General features: G+C 42.1%; 1 protein-coding gene across 1 annotated transcript in view; it reads right to left on the reverse strand.

Annotated features, from left to right (window-relative positions):
• Positions 1 to 572: 572 nt before the first annotated feature.
• Positions 573 to 23665, reverse strand: part of MMP20 (matrix metallopeptidase 20) — a 52030-nt gene continuing 28937 nt past the window's right edge. Inside the window, exons 7-10 of the mRNA XM_043578794.1 lie at positions 22892 to 23028; positions 21558 to 21714; positions 1582 to 1685; positions 573 to 673 (exon numbers count right to left, since the gene is read on the reverse strand). Of these exons, the coding sequence (XP_043434729.1) occupies positions 573 to 673; positions 1582 to 1685; positions 21558 to 21714; positions 22892 to 23028 (499 nt within the window). The remainder of the gene's footprint in view (positions 674 to 1581; positions 1686 to 21557; positions 21715 to 22891; positions 23029 to 23665) is intronic.

Raw genomic sequence — 23665 nt, forward strand, 5'->3', positions numbered from 1 at the left:
GCCCACCGCGACCTGCTTCAGAGACAGTGAGCACAGTTAAACAAACAAACGAGAAATAAAACTTATATGGTATTTTGTTTGTGAGATGTTCAAAGCACAGAGGGACAAATTTATCCTCGTCACAACACATGTAAAGGCAGCAAAAGCCACTACTGTGAAGAGTAGTTAAAATTTGCACGGCAATGACATGTCCTTTTAAAAGAATTATAATACATGTCAGGGAATCCACAAATAGACTTCTTCTCAGAAATAAAAACCCAAATTTCTCAATTTGCTTCAGTATGTTGGGTAAGAAACAACAGCAGTGGGTGTCTCGCAGAGGAGAGCATTGTGTTGATTCCGATTTTATGTGAAGTTGACCATCTATAGAAATCTCCCATTTTGATTAAAATTATGAATTCACAACCGTGAAGAAATGTAGGAGCGTAATTATTTTTGATGAACTGGAAATTGCCCTTAGGATCGAAGGCCATGGGAAGAACCCCCATCCTACATTCTGCCTTGGTCCTTACGTCCGGGGACCAGCTGCTTGCGATGGCGTGCGTTCCCTAGAAAACACGAGACCTTCCTGTCTAGCAGCCAATCCAGGAGCTAGATTTCAGCACACTGACCACATCTTCCTTCTCTGTGTCATACTTGTACGCTTTGGGTCCTGAAAAGAAGTAAATGTAGCCTAGAAGAGACAAAGTTGAAAATGTGGTTACTGAAGATGACCTAGAAATCCGTCAATGGAGGATTTGGAGGTCGTCCTGGAGGCGAACTGGGGATTTGTCAGCTGGAGCACAGGACCTCTGACTTGTCGCTCATCCCTCACCTTCCGCTGGGGTATACCCTCCAGGAAATCCCCTCCCCCATCTCTCCCTAGCGAACCACTGGCCATTCTGTAAACCTCAGCTGAAGTCCCACCGTGAAGTCTCCAACTGGGAATGTTGGTTCTCATCTTTTCTTTCTTAGATCACCTGCTGCAGTTGTCGTGAAGATGGCCACACAACTCAGTACGAAATTACAGACTGTCTTGTTTTCTAGTAATCTTATCTATGTTGGATGGAGGGGCATTTCCGACTGTTGTTAGCCTCTCCCCAAGAGCAGAGAATGTATCAGGAAGGGTCTCTGAATTTCTGAACAGAGTCCAGCTCTGTGCTCTATGCTCAAGAAGAATGTGTAGACTGGTCCACCAGATCCAATCACATTTATTCCACTTGGTTCAGTTCAATTCAACTTTCCCGGCTACATGATAGATTTCAGGAGTTGAGTGATGGGAAAGGGAAAGGCCCTGGGAGGGCCAAGAATATGCACATTTTCAAGATGAAAAGGGCAGTTTTTACTGGATGGGCTTTAAGATGTACCCGACTGATGGACTGAAGCTGTACTTTTAAAACTTTCTATTTGCAAACAGAGATTCTGGATGGCACACATTTTATACTCTTTCTAGCGACGTGGTTCGCTAAATTTATAAGGGACTCAGGACTGACATTAAGAACAAGAACTCCCATTTGGAAACCTGTTTTCTGTCATGTGAACGCACAGCCCAGATTTCTTGCCACAGTTTCCACAAAGAAAGTTTTTGGTGGAAACACTCACCATTTAATTCCACAGCAGCATCTATCTGGCCATTAACTCCTGAAAATTCCTCTTCAGTATTCTTTGGGTAGTCTTTTTCCATTTTCCCTTTTCGTTCGTCATAGCTGGAAGAAGTGTTATGTCATGAATGATGTTAATAAGAGCTTCTTATCCATTGCAGGTGACACGGTGCTACTCCGGCATATTTAGCCAGGGCTGATTTGTGGCTTTACGTGCACGTGTGTGTGTCTCTTCCTCTCTGTGTCACACACATGTGCACACACACGCAGGCACACACACACTCTATCGCTTCTCTTCCAAGTTCCTGGGATTCTAGGACCACTAATTTGGCAATCATTTGCTCCAAACAGTCTAAACAGATATATTCTTAGAATTATTCTTGGAATTATTAATTAATCATTAATTCTTAGAGTTATTCTATGCGTTATAGCAACATGTTCCTATAATTAAAAAAAAGACACGCTGCCTCTTGAAAGAAACTCTACATATATTTTTGGTGCTTTATTCACTGTTTCAATGATTCCCCCGCCCCCCTCCACGCATGAATCTGTGGGCTTAGATTCTTGTCCAAGAATCAGTTGAAAGCCCTTCATGGGGACTTTTTAGTCATGGGCTTCTTGCTTCGCAGCCGTGGAGGAAGGATCAAACAAACAATGCAGAGCGAATAAACACAGATGTGAAGAGTCAATAGATAAAGATCAGAAACAAGAAAATCTCGGATAACTGAGCCTCTGCTTTTAAATCAGTTGAACTGAATTAAATTGCTTTTGTTTCCTGGAAAGATTATACGAATGACTGAATAGTAGATTAACTTTCTTTTTCTGGATCAGCAACCACCACGCAGTGATAACTCAGAAGACTGTTTAATACATCTCTTTGTGATCTGCGTTGCCCCTTGTGAAAGAGACTGACTCGTATGAATCAGCGTGACTCGTACGGTTCGGCACGTAGGCAGTTAGGCAGACTTGGTCTCAAGTGTGAGAAAGTTCCTTCTTCGTCGGCACGGAGCCCCCCGTGGGCACATTCCCAGAGTGGACACCACCCGCCCCCTCCCGCCCCTGCCCCGAGAGGTCAGCCGGTTCCTGCTGGTGCCTGGAGTGTGGGGCAGTTTCCTGCTGCCACAGACGACAGCCGCCTGCCCAGTGCGCCTGGCGGGTGGCTGTGAGTGCGGGCTGTGGGCTGGGGACAGACCTGTCTGGACACTGGGAGGGACCCCACACCAGGAAAGAAGTAGTCGGGCCAAAGTGACAAGTGGGTTGAGCTGCTTGGTGGAGTGGTGTGGACGGGAGTGGATGCCGAGCGTCCCCAACTCCCTTTTCAGGAGTCACTGCACACAGATAAAAGTGGGAAGCATTTACTGTGTCACCAGAAGTGTCGATACCGTGTGTGGGGACGGGGCACCTGGGTGTGGGGAGTGACTGCAATGTCTCAGGAGAGCAGTCAGGGCAAAGCTGGAGGAACAAATAGGAACGACCTAGGCACATGGGCTCCTATATTTCTTTTGTTCACTCCCTTTCAGGCTGTGAAAAATCTGCAGTCGTTCATTCAAAGTCCTTTGCTTATTAATCTTTGTTCACCAGGCTGTGTCTTCTTGCTTCCCTGACACGGTTTTATGGAGGAAGTGGAAGCTTTGAGGAAGAGAGATCTAAAGCCTAGAATACTTGGGGAGTAAGTGCAGAGGGGAGGGCGAGGGGAGGGTCTGCAGGCGGAGAGGGAGGTGGTGGGAGGGTGGTGCACCTGCCTTCCTCAAATTCGTTATCTGAAGCCGGCCCCGTGCTCAGGGAGTGGTGGAAGGACTTTCGTGTCTGTATTCTCTTTCGCCTGCTTGGAATGGAGCCCTCGAGGCTGCACTTTGTACACCGGGCTGTGCCTCAGCTTCGTGCATGTTAACCAAACATTTAGGAGGGACCTTGAAAACATAATCGCCATTTATACTGTTTTGCGGCAAAATGTGTTCTCCATCCGAACGAGTGACTGATGAAAGAACGCCTGCAGGGAAACCACTTGCAAGTGGGGGTCTGCCTGTTACAGGCATTGCATGCTTCTTATTACAGTGGGTGGGTGGTATATTACAGCCAATGGGTGTTACATTACAGTGGATGGGTGTTATGTTACAGTGGGTGGGTGTTATATCACAGTGGATGGGGAGGGCTGGGGAAAGGACAGAGCAAATACCTGTTGTTCTTGAGAACAGAAAAACAGTTTAAAGGCAGGAATACCTTTTAAAGAGAGAATACTGATTATCAACCCAATAGGAAGATATGGAGGAAAGATGTTTCTCTTTTATCTGTCTGCTTATTCACAAAGAGGGGTGGCAGTAATACCTAAGATCTTATACATAACTCTTCAGAGGATAACAGGGGTAATAACATACATAAAAGTGTTTCGGGAGAAACTGGAAAAGCATTACCATCAAACCATCGAAAAGAATTACCACTTATTTTCATGATCATTTCAGAAAGAAAAGAGACCTTAACACCAAAAAGGCAGAAAGGACATAATCTCAGCATAAAAGACGGTTCTTGCCAACAATGTGTCTTTATACTGACCTGGACTCTACCCCTACATTTATGAAGTTGTCCTGTTCCTATTTTGCTGTGGGTTGGTGCAAAGTCTGTGATAATCTAGTCCTTGGTTTGTGGGCAGATTTTGAGGGTTTCTGCTACAGAGCAAAAAGCATACTGTGTACTATCAGATGGCTCTGGGTGTGAGCTGACTCTGTCACCTCCCGGCTCTAAGATCAGGGGAAAGAGCTCTGAGCTCTGGTTTTCTTATTTGGAAAAGAGTGGTCATGAGGATGAGAGACAATTTACACACACACACACACACACACACACACACACACACACGTTCCTGGCATATGTAGACACCAAGAACCATTAACGGACCTGCTAGCATGGGGTTGAGTAAACTTGGTGACTTGACCTGGGCCCTTAAGTCATCCAGGAGCTTAATCTTTACCTAATCTTCAAGCACACTTCATCCGGGTAACATTTTGCAGTAGAGGCAAGGGTGAGAAGAGGTGGAGAATGGAGGACTACAGAATGTGGAGGCAGTCCAGAGAGCGCAGCGGAGATGCGATTACGATTCAGAAGGTCTACTGTTATGTTTCAGATTCTGCTGAGGATAAAAGGAAGTTGTAAGACAGGATGAGAGCCACGGGTGTGCGTAGTTTGACGACGGAACACGAATGGGGAAAAGGTCACGAAGAATGACTGTGCGGAGGATGACGAGGACCTCTGGGTTTGGACTCACAGGGCACGAAATCCAGCCTCAGATGGACCACTTTCTAGCGAGGTGGCCTGGAACTAATGACATAAGCTCTCTGAGAGGCAATGTTTTAGCTGTTAAGTGGAGAGAGGAGCACCTACTTCTCAAGGTTGTTGAGAAGACAGAGGGAAAATGAAAGAATATGAGGAAATACTCACCGTGATTCCTAACACACAAGCCATCCAAAAACTAGCTGAATGAGAATGTTCAGGAAAGAAATGCATTTTTATTGTGCATCTGTCACGTACCAAGTACCTGCTAAATTCACTGCCCGCAATGTCTTATCTTGTTTGTAAAACCTGAATACCAACTAAAAATGATTGACCCGTAACCATGTTTATTTCCTCTATGAGCTTCTGTTTCATCATTTAATATTGGTTAATGGAAATAGGTATTAAAGAAATCACGACTGGCAGTTAAACTTTACTGGCGATATCACAGCGCTATAAATGTGAGGTGCTTTTTTTCAGATATGGTATCTTACTCTCCACCTTGGTAATCTAAGGGCTTGGGGGACTATTTTGATAAAGTGCCAGCATGTGGTTTAACTTAATGCTTTGAATTTAGATCGGGTAGGAATTCTGGTGTGTCGATTATGATGATTTCTAGCATGTGCCAGTAGCAAAAACTGACCCCATTCTGCCTGCTTTGAAGCACTGAAAGAGAGCTGTGTCTGCTTAAGGAAAATGTGAGAAAGGAGGGCAAAATGGGTAATTTAGTGGGAAGGTATCTAAGTTCCATGTTTTCAGGAAGTTTCTTCAAGGAGACCTTTCTAGTGAGATGAAAACCTGGAATCCCCTTTGAAGTTCATAATCTACTTCAAGCTAGGAATTCATGGCTTTTTGGGGAGGAAGGACCTTGTGCAGAGTGTAGACCACTCTCTACAAGTGGTCTAGGAGGAGAGTGGTCAGGAGTGGGAAGAAGGGAGGAGACCATCCCACATCGGGGTTAGGAACCCTGCCTTTGAGGGAAAGGGCTGTGGGAAGATTTTGGAACAAAGACTCTGTAACAATGTGGAAAAATATTGATGGCCTCCATTTCCACCTGATTGTATGATGACATTTAAATTGGCATTGCCAGCCTGAATTCTCTGAGTTCAAAACCTGTATAGAGAACTGTCTTCTGGACATTTCCATTCTTGGGTTTCACCAAGATGCCAAGCGCTGCATGTACGAAATGGAACTCCTGTTTATTCCTTTATTTCTGCTGTACTTAATTGTATTCTTTCCCCCACTGAATGGCCTTAGCATCTTTGCCAGAAATCAGCTGACCATATGGGTGTATTTCTGGCCCGTCGATTTTATTCCATTGATCTCTACGTCTATCCTCATGTTCCTATCTCACTGTCTTGATTACTCTTGCTTTGTAGTTAAGTTTTGAAATTGGGAAGGCTGAGTCCCCCACTGTGTTCTTCTTTTTAAAGATATTTTGGTTTTCCTGGGTCCTGTGAGTTTCCATGTGAATTTTAAGATCAGCTTGTCCATTTCTACAAAGGAATCCAGTGGTATTCTGATAGGGATCATGCGGAGTCCTGTAGATCAATTTGGGGAGTATTGTCATTTAAAAAATATTAAGGCATCCAGTCCATGAACATGAGATATCTTTCCATTAAGGTCTTGCTTACTTTCTCTCAACAGTGTTTTGTAATTTTCAGGTTGTAAGTTTTCCACTTCTGTTAAATTGATTTCTAAATATTATTTTTCTTTTTGGTGTTATTTAACTGGAATTGTTTTTGTAACCTTCATTTTTAGATTATTTGTTGAAGTGTATAGAAATACAATTGATTTTTGCAAAATGAACTCACATTCTGCAAATATGCTGAACTTACTTATCAGTTCTACCGGGTTTTTTTTTTTTTTTGAGAATTCCTTAGGCTTTTCTATATAAAAGGTCATGAGATCTAAACAGTTTTACTTTTTTTTCCAATCTGAATGCCTTTTATTCTATTCATTCTTGCTTAATTGCCTTGCCTAGAGCCTCCATTACAGTGATGAATAGAAGTGGTGATAGTGAAAATTTTTGTCTTGTTCCTCATTTTAGGAGGAAAGCATCAAGGCTTTCACCATTGAGTATGAGGTCAGCTGTGGGTTTTCATAGATGCCTTTTCCCAGACTGAGAAAGTGTCCTTCTGTTCCTAGTTTGTTTAGTAGTTTTTATTTTGCAACAGTGTGGGATTTTGTCAAATGCTTTTTCTGCATTTGAGATGATCACATGGCTTTTGTTTCTTAACCTATCAATATGGTGTATTACATTAATTGATTTTCAGAAGTATTTTTGAGTGATTTTTGCATCCGTATTCACAAAAGCTATTGCTCTGAAGTTTTATTTTCTTCTGATACCTTGGTCTGGTTTTGGTATCAGGGTAATACTGCCCTCATATAATGAGTTGGGAAATGGCCCCTCCTCTTCTATTTTTTACAGGAATTTGTGAAAAACTGGCATTAATTCCTCTTTAAATGTTTTGGTAGAATTCATTACTGAAGCATGTAGTCTTGGGTTTTTCTTCATGGATCATTTTTTGGTTATGAATTAAATGCCTTCACTTGTTATAGGTTGATTCAGGCTATTTCTTCTTGAATCAGCTTCACTCTTTTATTTCTAGGAATTTGTCCATTTCAGGTCTTTTATCATATTTACTGGCATACAGTTATTCATAGCCCTCCTTTATAATCCATTTAATTTCCGTAAGGTTGGTAGCAGTGTTCCCGTTTTCATTTCTGATTTTAGTAATTTGAGTCTTCTCTTTTTATTTTTTTAAAGTTTATTTATTTTGAGCGAGAGAATGAGTGTGTGCAAGTGGGGGAGGGGCAGAGAGAGAGGGAGAGAGAAAGAGAATCCCAAGCAGGCTGTCAGCATAGAGCGTGATGTGGGGCTTATTCCCACGAGCCTTGAGGTCATGACCTGAGCCAAAATCAAGAGCTGGATGCTCAACTGACTGAGTCATCCAGGCACCCTGAATCTTCTCTTTTTAATTAGGTCAACCTCGTGAGAAACGTTATCTATTTTGTTGATCTTTTCAAAGAACCAAATTTAGTTTTGTTGATTTTTCTCAAATTGCTTATGTATTCTCTACTTCATTTATTTCCACCGTAATCTTCATTGTTTACTTCTTCCTGCCGGCTCTAGGTTTCATTTTCACCTTTTACCCAGGGTCTTAGGTGGAAGTTTAGGTTATGGACTTGAGGTCTTTTTTTAAAGGGCATTTAGAGCTGTGCATTTCCCTTTGGGTACTGCTGTCACTGAATCCATACGTTCTCAAATTCAGTGTTTTTGTTTTCATTCTTCTTTTAAGTATTTTCTAATTTCTCTTGTGATTTCCTCTTTGACACACTGGTTGTTCATTTTCACATAGTTGTAAATTATCCAGTTTTCCTTCCGATATCGATTTCTAGCTTAGTTTCATTATGATCAGAAAAGATCTTTGGTATGATTCAGTTGAGACGTGTGTGGCGTCCTAACATGTCACCTATCCTGGGCCATAAGCACTTGAAAAGAACGTCATTTAGTTTTTGTGTCAAGTGTTTGCTAGATCACCATTAGGGCTCGTTGGTTTGTGGCGCTGTTCACAGTTTCTGTGCCTTATAGATCTTGTTGTGAGTTTGCTCCGTTCATTACTGAAGTGAAGTCATGAAGCCTTCAATTATAATTATTCAGTTGTTTCCTCCCTTCATTTTTGTCAAGTCTTTTTTTGGGGGGGGTTCCTGAATTTTGGGGGTCTGTTGTGGGGTTGTTTTATCTTCTTGGTTGATTGACCCTTTTGATCAACCCTTGTTTTGATCAACAACCCTTGGTTGATCACTAAAAAATGTCCCTCTGAATCCCTAGTAATGCTTTTTATTTTAAAGTCTGTTTTGCCTGATATTAGCATAGTCATTCTGGCTTTGTTATGATTGCTGTTTGTATGATAGATATTTTCCCCGTCCTTTTACTTTTAGTCTATTTGTATCTTTGAATATGAAGGTGTGTCTCCTTCAGCATAGAGCTGGGTCTTGTTTTTTTTTTTTTTTTTTTTTTTTTTTCCCATCCAGTCTAATAACCTCTGTCATTTGATTACACTGTTTAATCCATTCACATTTAATGTTATTGATGTAATTGGATCTGACTCCACCACTTTGCTTTGTACACATCTCATGTCTTTTTGGTTCCCTTTTTCCTCCTTAATGCTTTCTTTTGCATTAGTGAAGATTTTCCAGCGTACCATTTTAATTTCTTCCATGACTTTTTCACTACATTTAAAAAAGTTATTTCCTTAGTGGTTGCTGTAGACCATATCATATATACCTTACTTTACCACAAACCGTTGGATTTATACTAACTTAATTTCACTGAGATTCAGAAACATTATTCCTATAAAATTCATTCTTTGGTCTTCCTTTTGGTGGTGGTATTGTTATACTTATTACATCTGTATATGTTATGAACCCCCAAAATACGTTGTTCTAATTACTATTTTAGATAATTTAATGTCTTCTTGAGAAGCTGAGAGGAGAGAAAGTATATGTTTATAGTTTTTGATATATTAACCTTTTTTTTAACATTTCTCCTTTCTTTTGTTGTTCTTGTAAATCTGCATTACAGATTTGATATCATTTGATATCATTTCCCCAGCTTAATACAATTTTCCTTACACCCACTTCTTTGATGCTGTTGTTGACAAATATATCATGTTTCTGAATATTATAGGTCCAACGATACAATTTTATACATATAAATAATAAACATATACACGTGCAGTTTTAAACAGTTAATTTTAAAATTGGGGGTGCCTGGGTGGTGGCTCAGTTGGTTAAGAGTCTGACTTTGGCTCCAGTCATGATCTTTGGCTCACGGTTCATGAGTTTGAGCCCCGCGTTGGGCTCTGTGCTGACAGCTCAGAGCCTGGAGCCTGCTTCAGATTCTCTGTCTCCCTCTCTCTCTGCCCCTCCCCTGCTCACTCTCTATCTCTCCCTCTCTCTCTCAAAAGTAAATAAACATTAAAAAATATAAAATCAGTTAAGAGAAGGAAAGGGAGGAAATATACCTTTATTCTATCATAATTACATAATTATGTTTACTGGTGCTCTTTGTTGTTTTAATGTGGATTCAAAGTGCTGTCCAGTGTCACTTGCCTTCAGCCTGAAGAACTTGCTCTAGTATTTCTCGTAAGGCAGATATGCTAGCAACACATTCTCTCAGTTTTGTTTATCTGGGAATGTCGTATTTGGTCTCCATTTTTGAGATAGTTTAGCCAAGTGCAGGATTCTTGGTCGGGAGTTTTTTTCTTTGAGCACTTTGAAGACGTTTCCCAGCACGTCCTGGCCTGCCTGGTTTAGCCAACCTGCCATCTTGTCGGCTCTGCTCCAGTCACACTGCTGCCAGAGTGAGATTTTTACCACATGAATCTTACTGGGTGACTCCCTTATCCAGGACACTTAAAGATATCCTTCTTTTTTTATAACTTCACACTGGTCTCTCTGGAAAGGTGCAGGCCCCCTGTCATCTACACCTCCTTCTCCTTGGGCCCCGTCTCTCGTTCTAGCTGCATTATGACCCTTGGAGCTGCCTGCAGTTGTCCCCAGATGCACAGGCTGTTTTGTGTTATCAGTGCCTCTGCTTTGTCTGGAAGCCACGCCGCCCCCCCCCCCACCCCCGCCCGGCCTCCCTCCTGGGAAACTCCTACTTTCTTCTCAAGATGTTCCTTCTTCCAAACCTTAACTTCCTCTAAGAGTTCCTTCTTCGACACCTTAACTAGAGCTGGCCATTTCCTATTTGTTTTGCCCCAGTGATCCCCATCCAGTCTTCTATGGGGGCACCTGTGACACTTGGATTGCTCTTAAATCTTTATCCATGCATGTACTCTCAACTGTGCGCCTTGCTGAGGGCCTGGGCAGCGCCCCATATGAGCTCAGGATTTATTATGGGACAGTCATTTCACATCCTTCTCACTCACACCCACTGCCCTGTGAAGCAGATACTATTTCTGCCTCCCTTTGGACGATGACGAAACCAAAACAGAAAGGCCATCCCTGTTGCCCAAGGACTGCTGAGATGAACACTCTCTTAGTCCTGCCTGCACTCTCAGTCCACAAACTCTGAGCTCTCTCTTGAGTGTCAGGGTCCTAGTACAGACCCTGGTGCAGAAACGTACCCAACAAATTTAAGATTAAAAAGCAAGATTTTGAACTCTACCCATCTTTCTGGTTTTTATCACTTATTTCTCTATGGTGACTTCAGTATATTTGGGGCATCATGAAAGGGAGAACGTGTCCTCCTTTGCATCAATCACGCCTCTAGTCTGTCTGCATAGAAGAGTGCCCTAGGGATGGAAAGGGGTGGGGCCTGCAGATTTGCAGGTCACTGTACACAAAATTCTTTGACTACCTCAAAGAATGATGGATCTGAGGGCACCCCCGGTCCCCAGGAACTCCCTGGTGTAGCCACTCCTCTGCTGTTGGTAAGCAAGAGAGAACATTTACAGGGAGAAATTAGCCAAAGGTGACGGAAATAACATAAAGGAAGAAAAAGTGGCTGGACCATTGGGGCCCGCCAGGAAGAGGAAAGGAAGGAGTGAAAGCAAATGGACGTATGGGGAAGAAGCCCTTGTTACGTTTAAGCAACACATCATGTAGCTTGTGGTGTTGTGAGCACAGGGTGGGGCACGTGGTGGCGTCAGCATGATAGAGCTCCCTTTTGGATTTCAACTTGTAGTTCTCTGCAGCTGCTCTCTGTGAATTACTACTACAGTGACATGTGGGCTCTCACTCTTAGAGCCTAAACCAACCTGGCCCCAGGCTAACCGTCAATCCTCAGTGGGGGATGTTCTTCCATAGTTGTCTCATGGCACATCAGTCACTGAAACGGGTCCCAGCCCTCGGACGTCATGGAGAATGTCCCTGACATTAAGCCTATCCAGACACTTCTCTTCCCTTGGCACATCATTTATGTCACAGACTGAACCAGCATGACGACCGAAGAAGAACCTGATGAGTGACTAAAGAAAGTAAGTCGTAACACATCAAACAAATTCTTGGTCTATAACTTGAGGCTGCGGCCTTCTGTGTTTTTGAGTATGGCCACGTGCTTTACTGATAGAACATTTGTCTCCTTTGGTCTTTCCCCCCTTTCCTGTTTATTTTTTTTTAAGTTTGTTTATTTATTTATTTTGAGAGAGAGAGAAGCAGAGAGAGGGAGAGAGAATCCCAAGCAGGCTCCACATTGATGTGGGGCTCAAACCCACAAACCATGATATCATGACCTGAACCAAAGTCAAGATTCGGAGGCTTAACCAACTGAGCCACCCAGCTGCCCCTCCTGCCTTTCCTGTTTGGAACAAGACGTAGTGACCGAGGCTTCCTTGAGTCTTGGGGCAACCGCAAGAGTGGCATCTACATGTTAATAGCAGAGCAAAATGTTAGAAGGAACTTGGGTCCCTGGTGACCATGGATTCATTCTAAGTCTATTAAACTCCTGACACATTACATACATGAGAAAAACAGACCTTTATGTGTTTCAGCTACAGTTATTTCTGGGTGTCTCTCACTCGCAGCTGAACATAATTTCTAACCAACGCATGGCTTCACATGACAATAAGATGTCATACATCTGAGGCTCTGCTAAACCAGGGGTGCGGAGTTCAGGGTGGGAGAGTTTGTTAATGGAGTAGCTAACGACAACCTTTGCTCGACTTCTGAGCTGTAAGTCCAGGTTGTTTGTCTTGTTCTTTGGTGCAGAAACCAGGTGTGTTGGAGCATGTGACACAGAAGAATCTCATTGGTGAAAGGAACTTCCCTGTGACCAGCTCTCTGATTGGAGTGCTGCTCAGAGAACTGCTGAGGTTTCAACAATCATTTGTTAATCATCACAAGTTTTTAAGCAGTTGTTAGTCACCATGTAAGTTCCTACAGTTACTGAAAAGTTACTCTATTTGAACACCTACTATGTGCCAGGCTTGCTCTAGGTGTCTCCATGCACTGTTCACTTAATACTCTAAATAACCTCGGAAGGGTAATTTTCTTGTATTATTATTTTTCAACTGTTTATTTATTTTGTGAGAGAGGAGAGATTGCATGCAGGGGAGGGGCAAAGAGAGAGGGAGAGAGAGAATCCCAACCAGGCTCCTCACTGTCAGCGCACACCCACTGTGCATCTTGATCTCAGGAACCGCGAGATCATGACCTGAGCCGAAATCACGAGTCAGACGCTTAACCAACTGAGCCACCCAGGTGCCCCAGCATTGGAAAGTTAATTTTAAAAGTGCCTGCCAGGTTTCCTTCCCATAATACCAAAATGGGTCTTTGACATTTGAGTTAAACCCCTAGACCAACTTTTTAATGAATCTGTTTTATCCAGATTACTAAGACTTTACCTTAATAGACACTCACAGAAGCCTAGTTGGAAAGGTGCACTGTGCTTTCTTCAGGGGGGAATCAGGCATCATTATAATCAGAGACACCCTTCCTCACCAACCTTACATTCTCAGAGAATTAAAAACCTCTCAGCAAGCCTCTTGTGTTAGCTGTTAAACCTCAATTCCGCCTGGCTGGAGGTGCATGCTTTGCTGGTAGATGGTAGATTAGTTCAAAGACTAGGCAATGAATGGAGAATTGAAATAATGGAAGAGTGGAAAATCTCCCAAGTGAGATTCGGGCTGTGAGCAATCTTTGAGAAATTAACTGAATTAACACAAATGCCCTCACACTCCCACACGCAGGCTTCTGCATGCATTTCCAATCTCATTCTTGGAAAATCTGCAATGGGAGTTGGGTTTCTCAATACCTATCTTTCGGTATGTCAGCACTGTGATTACAGCCACTTTATTTTAAATGAGGACCTGGGGGGAATCTGCCCAGCAGATACCAGGGGCTTAATAAATGAATTACGATCAGGATTTCAGAAAGGAAGTTCCGAAAGAAAGATCTCTGGCTTCTTGGTTTAATCACTGGACTCTAAGTGACGGGTCAGGACAACACATGATGCTCTGAGCAGTGATCCCAGGGCTCTCAGTGGCCTGGAGTCAGCAGGTCTACATTTGTTTGGCACTCATTTCTGTAAAATAAAATTCCCTTCTCACAAAACAGATCTGTTCTCCAGTTATATTACTTTCTTGGCTCCAATTTGGAGAAGCTATCAGTCAGATGGAAGAAGCCAAAAACGTATTTATACATTTCCTTTATGCCTAGAAATGGTTATTAAGAGTAGGTGATATACCAGCACAGCTATGATTCAGAATAGAAGGAGAGTTGAAGAGTTTCTCAGACAAACAAAAACTAAAGGAGCTCACGACCACTTCACCTGCCCTGTAAGAAATATTAAAGGGGACACTTTGGGTGGAAAGGAGACACCAAAAGTGACAGTATAAAGGCAGAAAACACAAAAGCAGTAAAAATATTTCTGTTAAAAAAATCAGCCAAGGAACACACAAAGAAAGGGTAGAGAATACAAAAACATACATCTAAACCATGGGGAGGAGACGAGTGAAGAATGGGTTCAAACTTAAGTGACCATCAACCTAGTACAGAAATGCTATTTGCAGAGGATGTTATATACATACCTAATAGTAACCATAGATCAAAAGTCACTAATAAGCACGTAAGAAGACAGAGAATGAAACTGAAATATATAGTTAAAGAAAATCAGCAACACATGGAAGTGACAAAGACAAGAAAACACCAGAGAAAAGCTCCAGAAACAAGCACAAAACAAGTAATAAAATGACAATAAAGTCATATTTATCAATAATTACCTTGAATGTAAATGGACTAAATGCTCCAATCAAAAGGCATCGGGTGTCAGAATGGAGAAAAAAACAAGACCCTTCTGCCTACAACAAACTCATTTAGTCATAAAGGCACCTGCAGATTGAAAGTGAGGAGATGGAGAATCATCTATCATGCTAATGGATCCAAAAGAAAGTCAGGGTCATAATACTTCTATCAGACAAATTAGACTTTAAAACAAAGACTGGAACAAGAGTCGAAGAAGGGCATTATATCATTATTAAGGGGTCTATCCAACAAAAAGATCTAATAATTGTAAATATTCATGCAGCCAACATAGGAGAACCCACGTATATAAAACAGTAACAAACAGGGGCGCCTGGGTGGCGCAGTCGGTTAAGCGTCCGACTTCAGCCAGGTCACGATCTCGCGGTCCATGAGTTCGAGCCCCGCGTCAGGCTCTGGGCTGATGGCTCAGAGCCTGGAGCCTGTTTCCGATTCTGTGTCTCCCTCTCTCTCTGCCCCTCCCCCGTTCATGCTCTGTCTCTCTCTGTCCCCCAAAAAATAAATAAACGTTGAAAAAAAAAATTTAAAAAAAAAAAAAAAACAAACAGTAACAAACATAAAGAAACTCATTGATAACAATACCACAATAGTAGGGGACTTCAACACCCCACTTACACCAATGGACAGATCATCTAAACAGAAAACCAAGAAGGAAACAATGGCCTTGAATGACACACTGGACCAGATGGACTTAACAGATATATTCAGAACATTCCATCCTAAAACAGCACAATACAGATTCTTTTTGAGTGCACATGGAGCATTCTCCAGAATAGATCACATATTAAGTCACAAAACAGACTTCAACAAATACAAGAAGATTTAAGTCATACCATGCACCTTTCTGACAACACTGCTATGAAGCTAGAAGTCAATCACAAGAAAAAAATGTGCAAACACCACAAATATATGGAGGTTAAATAACATACTGTTAAGCAATGAATGAGTCAACCAGGAAATCAAAAGAAGAAATAAAAAAATACATGGAAACAAATAAAAATGAAAACACAATTGTCCAAAATCTTTGGGATACAGCAAAAGTGAAAGGGAAGTTTACAGGCCCATCTCAAGAAGCAAGAAAAATCTCAAATACACAACCTAACCTTACACCTAAAGGAGCTAGAAAGAGAACAATAAACAAAACCTAAAACCAGTAGAAGGAAGCAAATAATAAAAATTAGAGGAGAAATAAATGAGATAGAAACAAACAAACAAACAAATGACAATAGAACAGATCAATGAAACCAGGAGCTGGTTCTTTGAAAATATTAATGAAATTTGATAAACCTCCTAGCCACACTTATCGAGAGAGAGAGAGAGAGAGAGAGAGAGAGAGAGAATAAATAAATAAAATCACAAATGACAGAGGAAAAACTAACAACCAACACCACAGAAATACAAACAATTACAATTTTAGAATATTATGAAAAACTCTATGCCAACAAATTGGACAACCTGGAAGAAATGGATAATTCCCTAGAAACATACAAAACTAAAACAAGAAGAAATAGAAAACTTGAAGAGACCAAAAAGCAGTGAAGAAATTGAATGAGTAATCAAAACAGTCTCAACAAATCAAAGTCCGGGATCAGATGGCTTCACAGGCCAATTCTACCAAACATTTAAAGAACTGTTAATACCTATTCTTCTCAAATTATTCCAAAAAGCAGAAGAGGAAGGAAAACTTCCAAACTAATTCTATGTGGCCAGCATTACCCTGACACCAAAACCAGACAAGACTCCACTAAAAAAGAGAACTACAGCCCAATATCCCTGATGAACATGGATGCAAACATTCTCAACAAGATACTAGGAAATCGAATCCAATAATACATTAAAAAAAAAATCATTCACCATGATCAGATGGGATTTATTTCTGAGTTGTAAGAGTGGTTCAATATCAATCAATGTGATACATCACATTAATAAAAGAAAGGATAAGAACAATATGATCATTTCCATGGATGCAGAAAAAGCACTTGACAAAGTACAACATTCATTCATGATAAAAACCTTCCACAAAGTAGATATAGAAGGAACAGAGCTCAGCATAGTAAAGGACATATACAAAAAACCCACAGCTAATATCATCCTCAGTGGGGAAAAACTAAGAGCTTTTCCTCTACAGTCAGGAAGATAGATGGGATGCCTGGGTGACTCAGTTGGTTAAGCATCCAATTTCAGCTCAGGTCATGATCTCATGGTTTGTGAGTTTGAGTCTCACGTCGGGCTCTGTGCTGACAGCTCAGAGCCTGGAGTCTGCTTCTGATTCTGTGTCTCCCTCTCTGTCTTGGCACCTCCCCACTTCTATGTGCTCACTCTCTCTGACTCTCTTTCTCAGAAACAATAAATGAATACATTAAAAAAAAGATAGGGATGTCCACTCTTACCACTGTTATTTTTTTTTTAAATGTTTATTTATTTTTGAGACAGGGAGAGACAGAGCATGAACAGGGGAGGGTCAGAGAGAGGGAGGCACAGAATATGAAGCAGGCTCCAGGCTCTGAGCTGTCAGCACAGAGCCTGACGCGGGGCTAGAACTCACGGACCGCAAGATCATGACCTGAGCCGAAGTCGGCCGCCTAACTGACTGAGCCACCCAGGCGCCCCACTGTTATTTAACATAGTACTGGACGTCTTAGCCATAGCAATTTATCAACAAAAAAATAAAAGGCATCCAGATAGGCAAGGAAGAAGTCAAACTTTCACTATTTGCAGATTATCTGATACTCTATATAGAAAACCTGACCTAAATGTGAGACAGGAAACCATCAAAATCCTAGAGGGGAACACAGGCAGCAACCCCTTTGACCTTGGCTGCAGCAGCTTCTTACTTGATATGTTTCCAGAGGCAAGGGAAACAAAAGCAAAAATGAACTATTGGGACCTCATCAAGATAAAAAGCTTCTGCACTAAAAAGGAAACAATCAACTAAACTAAAAGGCAATCAACAGAATGTGAATAGATATTTGCAAATGACTTATTGGATAAAGGGTTAGTATCCAAAATCTATAAAGAACTTACCAAACTCAACACCCAAAAAACAAATAAGCCAGGGAACAAATGGGCAGAAGACATGAATAGACACTTTTCCAAAGAAGACATCCAGATGGCTAACAGACACATGAAAAGATGCTCAACATCATTCATCATCAGTTAAATACAAATCAAAACCACAATGAGATACTACCTCTCACCTATCAGAATGGCTAAAGTTAACAACTCTGGAAACAACAGATGTTGGTGAGGATTCAGAGAAAGGGAAACCCTTTGGCACTGTTGGTGGGAATGCAAACTGGTCCTGTCATTGTGGAAAACAGTAGGGAGGTTTCCTCAAAAAATTAAAAATAGAACCACCCTATGACCCAGAAATTGCATTATGAGGAATTTATCCAAAAGATACAAAAATGATCATTCGAAGGGGCACACACACCCCAATGTTTATAGCAGCACTTTCAACAATAGCCAAATTATGGAAAGAGCCCAAATGCCCATGGACTGATGAGTGAATAAAGAAGATGTGGTATATATATACAATGGAATACTACTGAGAGATGAAAAATAATGAAATCTTGCCATTTGCAACAATGTGGATGCAACTAGAGTGTATCATGCTAAGTAAAGTAAGTCAGAGAAAGACAAATATCATATGATTTCACTCACATGCGGAATTTGTTAAATGCAACAGAGGAACATAGGGGAAGGGAAGGAAAAATAAGATGAAAAGAGAGAGGGAGGCAGACCATAAGAGTCACTTAAGTACAGAGAACAAACTGAGGGTTGATGGAGGGAGGTTGGTGGGGGGATGGGTTAGATGAATGATGGGCATTAAGGAGGGCACTTTTGGGGATGAGCACTGGGTGTCATATGTAAGAGATGAATCACTGGGTTCTACTCCTGAAGCTAAGACTATACTGTATGTCAACTAACTTGAATTTAAATTAAAAAAAAGAAAAAAAATCTGAAAGACTCCACCAAAAAACTGCTAGAAATGATAAATGAATTCAGAAAAGTAGCTGGATATAAAATCAACAGTAATCTGTTACGTTTCTATACAGTCATCATAAAGTTGCAGAAAAAGAAATTAAGGCATCAATCCCATTTACAACAGCATCCAAAACAATAAGATACCTATGAAGAAATTTACCAAAAAGGTGAAATATCTGTCCTCTGCAAACTATAAACATTGATGAGAGAAACTGAAGAGGCCACAAAGAAATGGAAAGACATTCCATGATCATGGATTAGAAGAACCAATATTGTTAAAATGTCTATACTACCAAAGAAATCTACCCATTTAATGCAATCCCTATCCAAATACCAACAGCATGTTTTACAGAACTAGAACAAACTATCCTAAATTTGTATGGAACCACAAAGATCCGGCATAGCCAAAGCAACCTCGAAAAAAGTTGAAGCAAAACTAGAGGCATCATAATTCCGGACTTCAAGCTATATTACAAAGCTACAGTCATCAAGACAGTATGGTACTGGCACAAAACCAGACACATAGATCAATAGAACAGAATAGAAAACACAGAAATGAACCCACAACTATATGGTCAACTAGTCTTTAACAAAGCAGAAAAGAATACCTAATGGAAAAAAGTCTCTTCGACAAGCGGTACTGGGAAAACTGGGCAGCAATGTGCAGAAGAATTAATCTGGACCACTTTCTTATACCATGCACAAAAATAGATTCAAAATGGATGAAATACCTAAGTGTAAGACAAGAAACCACCAAAATCCTAGAGGAGAACACAGGTAGTAACTTCTTTGACCTCTGCCATGGCAACTTCTTACTAGACATGTTGCCAAAGGCAAAGGAAACAAAAGCAAAAATGAACTATTGGGACCTCACCAAGATGAAAGCCTTCTGCACAGTGAAGGAAACAATCCACAAAACTAAAAGGTAACATGCAGAAGATATTTGTCAATGACATATCTGATAAAAGGTTAGTCTCCAAAATCTATAAATAACTTATAAAACTCAATACCCCCAAAACAGATATCCAATTAAAAATGGGCAGAAGACTTGAATAGGCACTTTTTTCCAAAAAGATACACAGATGGCCAACAGACACATGCAAAGATGCTCAATATCACTGATAATCAGGGAAATGTAAGTCAAAACTACAATGAGATACCACCTCACACCTGTCAGAATGGCTAAAATTAACAACTCGGGACACAATGGATGTTCGTGAGGATGTGTAGAAAAGGGATCCCTTGGGGTGCCTGGGTGGTGCAGTCGGTTAAGCGTCCGACTTCAGCCAGGTCACGATCTCGCGGTCCGTGAGTTCGAGCCCCGCGTCGGGCTCTGGGCTGATGGCTCGGAGCCTGGAGCCTGTTTCCGATTCTGTGTCTCCCTCTCTCTCTGCCCCTCCCCCGTTCATGCTCTGTCTCTCTCTGTCCCAAAAATAAATAAACATTGAAAAAAAAATTAAAAAAAAAAAAAAAAGAAAAGGGATCCCTTTTGCGCTGCTGGTGGGAATGCAAACTGGGGCCGCCACCCTGCAAAAACAGTATGGATGTTCCTCAAAAAGTTAAAAATAGAACACCCTATGCCCCAGCAATTGCACTACTAGATATTTATCCAAAAGATACAAAAATACTAATTCGAAGGGATACAGGCTCCACCCCTGCCATGTCTCCAGCAGCATTATCATCAACACCCAAACTGTGGAGAGAGCCCTTATGTCCAGTGACTGATAAATGGATCAAGAAGCTGGTGTATATATAGAATGGTATATTACTCAACCATCAAAAAGAATGAAATCTTGACATTTGCAAGAACGTGGGTGGAGCTAGAGAAATGAAGTGAAATAAGTCAGAAAAACAAATACCATATGATTTCATTTGTATGTATAATTTGAGAAACATAGGATCAAAGGGGAAAAATAAATAGAGACAAAGCAAGAAACAGACTCTTAACCAGAGAACACAATGATGGTTACAGAGGGGAGGAAGGTGGGGAATGGGGGAAATAGATGATGGGGGTTAAGGAGGGCACCTGTTGTAATGAGCACCGGGTGACATGTGGAATCACTATAGTCTACACACGAAACTAATATCACACTGTACGTTAACCAACAGGAGTTAAAATAAAAACCTAAAAATAGTTAAGTGACATAAAATAAGATGAAAACCTTTGGGCCCAAGTTGGGTACTCTCCCACTTACCAACAGATCCTTCATGGACCTGATGTATTTAGCACAGTCAACTGCTTAGAATCTGGTTTTCTCAGTTCCCTCTTCTGAAGTTTGGATGAACAGGCAATTCGGAACGGAGAGTGGGGAGTAGAGACAGAGGGTGCTCTGCCTTCAACTCCAGTCAGTTAAGGACAGAAACCCAGCAGGTGGGAAGAGCTGTGGCCCCATGTGCAGGCATTGGTCGACAGATGGCGCCTTGCTCAGTCTGCTTATAAAGACCCCTGCAGGTGGGACGGGGCTATCCTATGTGATCCACTACGGATAGGAAGAGCCTTCATGGTCTGGGTTGCATGAAAGAACTTAGCAACAGTGCTTTTCCTTTCAGCAGAACTTTCCTTTGAAGAGCCCCACAGTCATGACCACATCCATTCTGCACAAAATCACAGAGTATTCTGGGATACACTGGTACCCACATCCAGGGAGTCAATTCTACCCCCAGGCACTCCCTGCGGGTAGCCATGTATTTGGGGAAGCTGCACCCACCGGAGATCCAGTGCATTGAAACATGAGGGTGTTTCATGTGCTGGAGAACACGTAATGGGATTACTGAATGAATGTTTCACTCATTTGGATAGTTTGTATCTTTGAGACAGTGTCCACCATGAGTAAATGGCACCCCAGGGGCCAAGAGGAGCCCACGGCCTTTTGCTAACTTGCTTTGCATTCTTTTCTGCTGAAGGATTTTCCCTTCTCATTGAATGCATCTGGAAAATCAAAAGGAGAAGAGCCATACCTGTAGTATTCGTCTCCGACAAAGAAAAGGGTCTTCTGCACATCCTTGAGGTAGACGGCAGCATCTATTCGCTGTACATACCTTGGGAAGCCAAAGTCATAAATAGTGCGAGGAGGACCTTGCATCTGGAACCCTCTTGTTACCCAGTAGTGGGGGCCTGAAAACAGAAATTAAGTTTACAAAAACTCTGGGCGCCTGAACGGCACAGTCGATTGAGCGTCCGACTCTTGAGCTTGGCTCAGGTCGTGATCTCACAGTTGGTGAGTCTGACCCCCAAATGGGGCTCTGTGCTGATGGTGCAGAGCATGTTTGGGATTCTCTCTCCTTTTCTCTGCCCACCCCTCTCTGCTTGTGCACTCTATCAAAAACAAAACAAAACAAAACCTTAAAAATTTTATATATGAAAAAAGTTTACAAAAATTCTGTGCCACTCAGTAAGGCATTTCATTCATGAGGATTTCTATGCATGGTCACGACGGGAGCGGTTTATGGGATAGTCACTGTGGCTATTACCCAATATATAAGATTTTATTCAATTAAAACTACTCTTGAGGCAAAAATCTCAAGCGATGCCTTAAGAAAGCAATAACGTTGATACAATTGGGTCTTACATTTAACACATTAATTTTTTCAAGACACTTTCCATGTATACAATTTCATTTGGGTCTCGTACGCGTGCATGGGAGAGGACGGGTGTGGGACGTGCCAGTGCTGTGATTCTTAGGCTGGCACCAGCCTTCCGTCTTTACCTAACCTCGGCATCAAGAAAAAGGAGCTAAAAGTGACAGTTGTCCCTAACTGGGTAACGTCCACTGGCTAGCCATTGTCGCATCTCCAAGGTCGGTGTTACTATAATCACTGTGCGAAGCGAATCATGAAGACAATTGGCCAGAGTCACGCAAACAGGAAAGGGCTGGAGCCAGGGAGTGACACTGTGCATGCCCACCTCCTGAAACCACGGGGTCCTTCTATGCCCAGCTGCCTCCCGCAGGGCACATAGCAAGGGTGCTGTCCTCACATGGGGTTCTGTGTTGGCTTCTGTTCACCGGAGGATCTCAGTGGGATGTGCCCCTCTGCGGGGCAGGAGCCGGGTCTGTAGCCCCCGGGGGTGCTGTCACTTAGCACGGTGCCTGTCTTGGGTAAAGTCCTGGCTCTGACAGTCATTGCCATTCTTGCCATTGTTGTAACGGCAGAGTGGCATCTCCCACCCAACCTGAGGAGGTGTGACTGGAACACGCTCCATGATCACGGGACAGAGGCTGACCGCACCAGATGTCCCAGCATTCCGGGCCCTGCCCCCTGCCGTGTCTTCCCTTTGGGGGTCTGTCGAGTACCTTTGAAGAAGTAGGCGGTGCCCCTCTCGGCCACTTCGTAAGCTGCGTCCACGTTGGACATAAGCTGGGGGAAGGAGCTGGTAATGGTGCTGGGCCGGATCCCTGCCATCATGTGCACCTGACGACGCCAGAAAATCCTGTTGGCCAATGGACAAGACATCAAGGTTGAGGTTGATCTTAAACGGGACTCGGACTGAAACGTACTGCCAGCCACACATCAGAGGCCATTTCTAAATGCCTCTCACCCTTGCCTTGTTTGCAAAGAGAACATCAGTTTTTTGACCTTGGTAAATAGCTCTTCTCCCTTTTTGTTCTTTTTTGTTCCCTTTTGTTCTTTTAGCATCTCTGCAATCCCCTTTTACTGGTGATTTACACATTTAAGCTGTGCACCTTCCATCGGAACTATCTCTTGGTACACATGTCCCTTTCCTACTCTGATCTTTTATTTTTTTTATTTTTATTTTTTAAACTTAAAAAAAAATTTTTTTTTAACGTTTATTTTTTGAGACAGAGAGAGACAGAGCATGAATGGGGGAGGGTCAGAGAGAGGGAGACACAGAATCTGAAACAGGCTCCAGGCTCTGAGCTGTCAGCACAGAGCCCGACGCGGGGCTCAAACTCACGGACCGTGAGATCACGACCTGAGCCGAAGTCGGCCGCTTAACCGACTGAGCCACCCAGGCGCCCCTACTCTGATCTTTTAAAAATGAAGATCTCACAAAAAGAAAATTCAATCCAGGTTAACATTATGAGTATTACAAATGAACCAAAACT

This window comes from Prionailurus bengalensis, chromosome D1 (genome assembly GCF_016509475.1).
Source record: "Prionailurus bengalensis isolate Pbe53 chromosome D1, Fcat_Pben_1.1_paternal_pri, whole genome shotgun sequence".
Lineage (NCBI taxonomy): Eukaryota > Metazoa > Chordata > Mammalia > Carnivora > Felidae > Prionailurus > Prionailurus bengalensis.